Genomic DNA, 8,970 nt, shown 5'->3' on the forward strand with positions numbered 1-8,970 from the left:
GCTTTTGTATCTTTTTATATGATATGGCTATAACTTTAGTTAATTAGTATAGTTATGCTACTTGGCACCAATGCCTAAGTTAACGTATAAAGCTGCTCCCCGCGGTTTCACCCGCGTTATTTCGTATCCCGTAGAAATATCGGGATAAAAGTTGCCTATATGTTATTCCAGTTATCCAGCTGTCTACATACCAAATTTCATTGCAATCAGTTCAGCAGTTTTTGCGTAAAAGAGCAACAAACACACACACATCCTTACAAACTTTCGCACTTAAAATATTACTAGTACTAGTACTAGTACTAGTATCATAGTATGAAGTATGATACGTCTATCGCAATCGCTATATCATCATAATTGTAGTATACGTTCCATATAACTCGATACCGATACCCAACACAATTTAAGGTATTACATCGGACGTTTATGAGATAATAAATTGTTTCTGCGCATAGTGCATTAGAGCATTATGTGTATGTGTATTTCCCGTGCGAGTCGACTTGTTGCAAACGACGAATGCATAGCTATGTATGAAGTTTGTATAACTGTTGATGTGACAGCTGGTAATCTGCTTCTGATGCTGGAATTTTATAACGTCCACTCATGTAGGTACATATATCAGTCAGTAAAACACATAGATACAAAGAACTGCTCTATATTTAAAGACTCACTTGACTAACATACATAGAAAATAACAATAACATAAAGAAATAACTTTTAACTGAATACAGATAAGCAAATAGTTTACTTGTAATATATACAATACAAAATAGAAGTACAAATAAAAAATTCAAATAATATATTATTATTATAACGTAATAATATTTTAATTTCATAATCAGAAGAAAAGACTGATTGATCCCCAAGATGTCCAGAAATGTTGATTTTTTCCTAAGTCAAATTTTTGTACAATAACAGTTTTGTATTAGTATAATTTGTTAATTTCTTTTTTGTTTTTATTGAAATGATATTGAAAATAAATTGATTATTCAATTATTCATTTAACATAAATCTTGAGGCATTTTATCATTATTTTATCAGTAATCCAAAAAATAAAGGATTTTGATAGACGGATATTAGGCCGCGTTTAACAATTGTTATAACGTTTAACAATTGTGTTATACTATATATTGTGTATATATATTATACTATATAGTTGTTTAATGCATATCAAAGCTACAAACAGTTGTTGTAGAAAAAGATCAGGTTAAAGAAGATTATTGGAGCCATTTAACTGCGAATTCACTTTATTTAGCAATGATACCTGCTTATATAGATTCTCACCTTGATTCAGTCTAAATTGTATTTGTCGGAAGATGGATAGCAGGGAGTTTCATTTCTTCTCAGTTACGAAATTGAAAGATGACTGATAACGTTTAATCCACTTAAATCCTATCTGCTGTGATTTTTTGCTCATTTTTTTTTCTAGGTACCAGTAAAGTATTATATTATCTATGGCAGTATATTGACATGTGTATTTTAGTAACTTCTTGCCGATCTTGTCAGTCGGAGCTATATAATTTTTACCTCAAAAGATGTAGAATCAGAATTGTCATGTAATGTTTGTATGTACCTTCCTCAAACGCTATGTTTGCTGTAAGTATATAATATAGTAGCTACAATTGAGATTAACCCACTGTGAAATAACATCCATGCATCAATAAACAAATCGTCCATAACATCACTTCATTTGCCGCGAACTTTCGTCGCATTCTTTTTAAATTCCACTCTAACGATAGAAACAATCCTCGTATGGAACGATCAATCTTGATCGTGGACATACGGGTGCTATTTTTTTATTTGCGAGACTAATCTATCTTGATCGTTGCAATGCTCTGAATAGCACCTGTAGATTTATTGCGCGCCGAAAATTGTTCGAATTTTGAATATAAACCCACGTACTAATCCGTACGTGGGTTTTTGCATGTCACACAATATTTTGGCCGAATTTTATGATAATAAGATCCCTATTGACTTGCTAAAGGTATTTTGCTATTTCGGGATAGAAAAACTATTCAACTAGAATTTAAATGAAGCGTTATTTTGATTTTAGGTTAAATCCGAAATACCAAAGGCCATAATGTGCATTACGACAATGTCACGGTCAATGACGCAAACGTAATTATTACCAGAACAAGAGAAGCGATTAATTCAATTCTCACATGATTCTCACTAAATGATAAATCCGTCACAGGCAGTAATTGCACTGTAAATCCATAATTGCAATTGACATGGAATGTTTGTGACAGATGGACGTGTATTTTATTGTTCGGAATGGCGACAGTTGGTGTTTTTGAAATTAGCACCAATTACAATTATTATTAAATTTTAATCATGCGTGATTGAAATCTGCGAGCTTAACGAACGAGCTCGGCTTTATTAAATTACTAGCTGTGCCCCGCGGTTTCACCCGCGTAAGTCCGTATCCCGTAGGAATATCGGAATAAAAAGTTGCCTATATGTTATTCCAGTTATCCAGCTGTCTACGTACCAAATTTCCTTGCAATTGGTTCAGTAGTTTTTACGTGAAAGAGTAACAAACATCCATACATCCATACTTACAAACTTTCGCATTTATAATATTAATAGGACTAGCTTTTGTCCGCGGCTTCGTACGCGTTCAATTCGGAGTAGATTATGAGTTTGGCGAAAACGTATACCTACCTTAAATCTGCTAGATTCTCCATTTTCACTAGCGTTTAGTTAAGTGTTTTTAGCGCAGAGACCTATCTTCCAGTCGTCTTTGGAAATGGTTTGCCAATTCTAAAAGGTTTGGTATAAAGAAAGGATTCCTGAGGGGAATAAAGGACAGGACTCAGAGGAAGGGGATACGGAAAAGGAATGCGGCCCTCCGGTTTCCCATTCACCGTATGAATCACAGTACAGTATTCACTTGCTAGATATTACCTGTTTTAGGCTGATCTTCTGTGGGGATGTGGTGCGATTTGGCCCAATTCGTGCCGAAGTGTGTTAGACTCCAACAATATAAGTATAACATTATTATACAATATTAAACAATCACATTTACCTACATGAAATTCTATTTGCGTAGGTGTAATTTGTTATTGCTCTTGCGTTTGTTTTAAAATGCTTAGAAAACCACTCTATATTAAATTTCTTCAAAAGCCTATTTGAAAACAACGCCATCTTAAAAATATTAAAGACATGAATGTCAGAACGTTAGTAAGTACAACGTAAAAGTTAACATAACTACTCGGTAGATAGAGCCACGAGCTACACATAGGTAAACAAAAATATGTAATATTTATACAGAAATATCCATGCCATTGCTGATTAAAATATAAAAATAAAGAATGAATTAAGAGTAACAATGAATCTTTAAGTTATTTTACAAATTTTAAATAATAACATATACTATTTATGTAACTGGTAACATTGGTTAAAAAAAGTTATATACAAACAACATGGTGGATCAGCTGTTTTCATTTCTTCTAAGCCGCAAGTTATTTTTCTAAAACGGCGTATTGTTATGGTTTCATAGCCATGTGTGAATTAAAATGGGCTCAATCGCATCTGTGCTGCAATGGCATTGTCAAGCGTGCGGTCAGATCAATCCAACAGAGAGTGTAAAATGTTTAAAATGTGGTACAAAAAGGGTTTCGAGTCATGACACAAATTTACAAAAACAATATTACACGGGGGATTCTTCATCGGATTACGCTTCTCGCACGGAAAAAAGCGGCGGCACAACACCCGGATCAGAAGCTATTGTTATACCAACAACAAATAACTTCAATCGGTATGTTTTTTATTCCATATATTGACAAGAGTTTTCATTGTTGCTCACGTCAAACTGTATCGATTTTTCTTTGGACCATATTTAGGTTATATTCCCTTTGTATTTTAAAGTTGCGTGTCACAATACGTAGCCCTCTATATAAATTATCGATTAATGTTCTTAGCAACGCGACCGTGTGTCATAATTTCGTTTAAAATGTAACTTTAAAGCTAGCACTTATACGATGTTTGTAGGTATGTACTTGCCTTTTTTATCCATTGTAGCGTAAATTGGAAAAGTATTCTCAAATAAACAATTATTTAAAATAATTTGTTTGATTTTAATCACATTCACTTTTTATTAATTGAAAACATATAAGGTCATAGTTGCTAAGGTCTTATAAAAGCCACTAATTTATCGTGTGTGAACCATTGCTTTTAATAATACAAAAAACTGTGAATTTAAAACTGGTTGCTATTGTTTATGATTTGTTGATTGGTAGTTTCTTGTATAGCTAATGTATTAAAGTTCTTTGTTGTTATGGGTGACTGGTTCTATGCACTAATTGTCAAAAAGACCTTGCTGATAGCATTCTACCTATCTTAGCAGAGTCTATGTTCTATCTGTATGTAGTATGGGGTGTAAATAATATTTTATTTTTAATATTTGTGTGAGTGTAGTGATTTCCAGGTGTCAATAAAAGAAAGAGGTAAATAAATCATAAGTATTTTTTACAACTGTCTGGTTCATTATAATTCATATTTTTCATTTACACCATATCTTTGAGTTTTTTAAATGATCAGTCCTGTAGTTATTATTTAAATGAAATAGTTCTTTGTGATACAAAAAATAAGGTTCAAAGAAATTAGTGAATACACTATATAATCTATGTAAACAAAGAAACTGCATACTTAAAAGTAATATTAATTTCATTTCACATTGATTTCGCATTTGAAAAATGTACATATATGTAATAAAGACACAATGAATATAAATTAGTACAAGTCCCGGATATTTGATCCAGTACACAAGGTATCAAATAACTCATTAATCAGTCTGTATTAGATGTGTGTGTATTTGTGTGTAAATGTAATTGTGTGGGGTAATTGTACATGTGTTAAGCTTCATAGCACTTTAGTTGGTTCAAGCATAAAACTCATGGTTCTGATGAGCTGATATGAGAAAAATCTATGATGTTAATATGTGAGTTAGTATTTTGTTTTTTGTAGAATTGTATCCATGCAACATCCATGTTATTTGTGGAAAAAGTTTATTAGGTAAATAGGAATGTAATTTCATGCTTATAATTAAATGTAATTATAGTGGCATAACAGTTGTGTAAGCTTAATATTCTTGACTAGCTGCGCCCACATAAGTCTGTATCCCATAGAAATATCGGTATAAAAATTTGCCTATATGTTATTCCAGTTGTCCAGCTGTCTACGTATCAAATTTTATTGCAAAAGGTTTAGTAGTTTTTGCATGAAAGTGTAACAAACACACAAACATCCATACAAATTTTCACATTTATAATATTAGTAGGATAGTATGGTATGGTAGCAGTGGATGGGAAAATAATGTATGTAATGTGTAATGAAAATAATTAATCTACACTAATGTTTTAAAGAGGAAATGTTTATATTTTAAACTAGAAAGCTGCATCTTCACAAAGTGACATAGGCTATACATGTTTCACAGGCGAAGCCATGGAGAACAGCTAGTAATTTATATGTTTGACAGTGCGTGGTTGAATTTAAGTTAAGCATTCATAATTGTTTGTTTTACAATGCATGGACAACTAAGTTAAGCATCTTATAAGAGTATGCTAATGATGTATGGATCTACAAAGTGATTGTATGGTTCTTTGGTGAACTATGTAGGGTATTTGAAGTAAACATAATTATATGTTTTTATAACATTAAATCACATATGATTTGATGGTGGAACAGCAAATGTGAGCAAATTGCAGATAATTGCAGATGGCTAAGTGGTTTAAACTAAGCTTCAATTATGTGCACTTCTATAAAAGATGATTGAGTATGATCTGAGCAATTTTATACATATAACATTTTATATCAATCATATATTGTTCCAAGGTGGATGTCCATTGTGTATGGTTTTTCAATGGATGTTATGGATGTGAGGGATGTGTGATGTTAACCACATATGATTTAACACTAGATGATTGAATGTTAAACAATGTATGTATACACATACACCTTTTAACGTATTCATGTATAATGTATGGTCCCACAGTGGATGGTCGAGCGTCGGCTCCGCGCCGGGTGCGAGCCGCGCGTGGCGCTGCGCGTGCGGCCTGCGCAACGTGTCCGCGTCGTGGCGATGCGCCGCGTGCGACTCGCTCGCTCTGCACGCACCTGTTTACAGGTGATATATTACATATTGTTACTAGCTGTTACTTGCGTATTCACCCGCGTTGTTAAAGGCAATTGACATAGTAATGAGATGTGTCATCTTGGAAAAACTAAAAGAATCATCATTCTCAAGCCTTATAACTATTTTATGGACATAGACATAGACAAACATTAATTCAAATGCAATAACACACACAACAACTAACAAAAAAGGCAATACACTGAAATGACGACATCTGTAGCCACAAAATCTAGCTCTGCTGCAATTTGAAAGATAGACAAACAATGAAAAAAAATTCACATATTTAATATTATGCTAGATATAGTAAGCATACTAATTGAATAAAGATGAAATTATTATCATTACATTGTAAACATAATTGTGTATTGATTTTTATTCTAGATTATCCGATGATGAGGAACAAGCTGCAGGGATGACGGACAAGGACAAGTCTGATAAAGGTAATATAAGATCATGTTTTGATCATTAAATATTTCACTTTGTGGTACTTTATGCCTATAAACATGCACATTATAAACATACCTTAATCGAAGAAGTATCTATTAAGAAATAAGTGTACTAAATGTGTCAAATAGTTTCTTATAGCAAAAAACTTTTATATATAACTACCCTATTTAATTCTTTACTTACAGACAGTATGATAAGGTCCAACACCCTGGCTGTTCCGTCGTATAAGCCCTCGTCCAGCTACTCTGATGGCCGCCGCTTGAATCTCGACTTGCAATCGTTACGTTTGTCCCCGACTCAGCTCACAGACCAGGCACATGGTGTCACACGCTCTCTGTCCCACGGTTCGGTGATCAATTCGCAGCACAAGTGGTGGAACATTGAGGAAACCAGGAGCACAATTAGCAGACCGACAAGTTTGATGGTCTCGGAGAGATATGGGTGCCACGCGTCAACGTACAATCCCAGAGAATCTTTCTTAAGAAGTCTCCACACGGTCACAAGAAGACCGAAGAAGTGTAATGAGAGCAAATCCAATTGGGAGCTAAACTATGTGAAGGAATATCAAAGGGAGCAGAGCAGGGCGCTGCATTTGAAGAAATGGGCGTGCAGCAAATGTACCTTAGAAAACTCGGGGATTAGAACGCACTGTGAGGCTTGCTTATCCCCAAGAATATCGCCCTTGTCTAGAATTCCTAACTCACGTGGTCTCAGTGTCACAACTTTAGGAAGACACGAGACGTTTAACCGAGATGGTGCTACATCCTTACCCACATCTGGTGGGGTAATGATAACTGTCCCTGATTGGCCACAGACAGATGGGAGTATAAGAGAATCCCTGAAACGGTCTGTAAGTGCGCAGAACTCACCAGAGATAAGGCCGACGTACCGTCGCTCGTTTTCAGAGCAGACGAATGAAAATCGACCCATCGGAAAAGTGATATCCAGTAGGCGGAGCTTGAATGATTATCAGAAATCATTAGAAAGCTACTGCGGCTCGCTGAAAGACGAGAGGCGGGAGAGCTTGGCTGAGAAGAAAATAGACGAGTCAAATGCAGAATTGGTAGATAAGGAATGTAGCTGGGACACGAACGCCGAGGGTGTTATATACGCGTTGCCCAATAAGGGCAAGTACAAGGACTTGAACTTGCAGTTACAAGTGAACAATAATGGTACAAGATACTCGTACGTGTCTGTTCAAGATACGAAAACGGTGATGTCGAATTCACAGAACGAAGCGTTGTATTCAAATGACATTGGTGATGGGGACTATGCGAGAATAGACGAGCTGTTAGGCGCGGAGAACTGTTTGTCGCCGGTCGGTGAAAGTAATTTAAGGACTTCTCATATCGGTGCGAAGGAAACCGGCAAAGTGTTCAATATGTTGCCGTCGATGGGCAAAGTGTCGCATAACCCGCGGGAGCCGTCTAAAGTGCCTTCAACACAGATTTCGTGAGTCATACTTTTCATTTTGTCAATGTACCCTGTATCCTATGTACCCGTTGTTTCGGTAACTAAAGTTAGACGAATCTATCCATTTGCACATAATTTCATTTCAATATCTTATCAATTTTTTTCCATTTGCAACATTTCGTCTATCTGTCGTTAGCAGAATTCGCTCATACCTTTTTATCTGCGTTTTATTGAAAGTATGTAAGTAACTTTCCGTTATTCGTCGCTATCTCTAGTAACTTCAATTGTTTATCCGCCGACATTGACCAGGAAGTAAATGTAACTTGTACAATAAAATCCAATGTTTCCCCAGTCGGGATGCCAGCGGTCGTATGTGGCAATGCAGCGAGTGCTGGTTCGCGTACAACGCGTGGGGATCGCGCTGTGAAGTGTGTCGCAGCGTGAGACCACCCCACGCCACTACGCTGGCTCCCACGCCACAACCCAATACTAGGTATGATGTGTAACCTAACCTAACCTAATACTTGGTATGATTTCCTAATACTAGGTATATATTATACCTACCATAGTACCATATTGTCCTAATAGGCCACACTGGTTCCCACGCTATCACACCTAATGCGATGTTACAACTTAATATGTGATGTACTTAATTGCCACGTTTAGGTCTTCTTTGACTGATGGCAACATCAAGGTAGGATTTAGAAAAGTATATTATAAATATAATCTTAAGACAAATTCAAAGCTCAAGGAAAATTAACGAAACTAAAAATATTCAACTTACACCAGGTTCATTTTAATTTCAAATGATATACGACCGGCAACAAATTAACAATAATGAAGATTGAAGATGTTCTATTTAAAATGCCAAAAGATATTATGTTTCTACTTGTTTCACTGTACAATATACCTAGTCTTGCCATAAATATTGTAATAAAGAAAAAAGAAAATTGTTAACTGCAAATAACATTTATTAC

At 35.2% G+C, this 8,970-nt stretch overlaps 2 protein-coding genes across 2 annotated transcripts in view; one reads left to right on the forward strand and one right to left on the reverse strand.

Annotated features, from left to right (window-relative positions):
- Window positions 1-3,408: 3,408 nt before the first annotated feature.
- LOC119837360 (calpain-D-like) lies at window positions 3,409-8,537 on the forward strand. The gene is made up of 5 exons (XM_038362923.1): window positions 3,409-3,757; window positions 5,993-6,124; window positions 6,515-6,573; window positions 6,766-8,032; window positions 8,346-8,537. Exons 1-5 carry the CDS (start codon window positions 3,516-3,518, stop codon window positions 8,497-8,499), a joined length of 1,854 nt encoding a protein of 617 aa, XP_038218851.1. The 5' UTR covers window positions 3,409-3,515; the 3' UTR covers window positions 8,500-8,537.
- Window positions 8,538-8,655: 118 nt separating this feature from the next.
- LOC119837292 (calpain-D-like) overlaps window positions 8,656-8,970 on the reverse strand; it is a 10,006-nt gene continuing 9,691 nt past the window's right edge. Inside the window, exon 16 of the mRNA XM_038362809.1 lies at window positions 8,656-8,670. Within this exon, the coding sequence (XP_038218737.1) occupies window positions 8,656-8,670 (15 nt within the window). The remainder of the gene's footprint in view (window positions 8,671-8,970) is intronic.

Source organism: Zerene cesonia, chromosome 27, assembly GCF_012273895.1.
Source record: "Zerene cesonia ecotype Mississippi chromosome 27, Zerene_cesonia_1.1, whole genome shotgun sequence".
Taxonomy (NCBI): domain Eukaryota; kingdom Metazoa; phylum Arthropoda; class Insecta; order Lepidoptera; family Pieridae; genus Zerene; species Zerene cesonia.

Coding starts and splice junctions, on each gene's coding strand:
- LOC119837360 (XM_038362923.1), top strand. CDS start 3,516: ATGGGCTCAATCGCATCTGTGCTGCAATGGCATTGTCAAGCGTGCGGT. Junction 3,758..5,992: donor ACAACAAATAACTTCAATCG/GTATGTTTTTTA, acceptor ATGGTCCCACAG/TGGATGGTCGAGCGTCGGCT. Junction 8,033..8,345: donor GTGCCTTCAACACAGATTTC/GTGAGTCATACT, acceptor ATGTTTCCCCAG/TCGGGATGCCAGCGGTCGTA.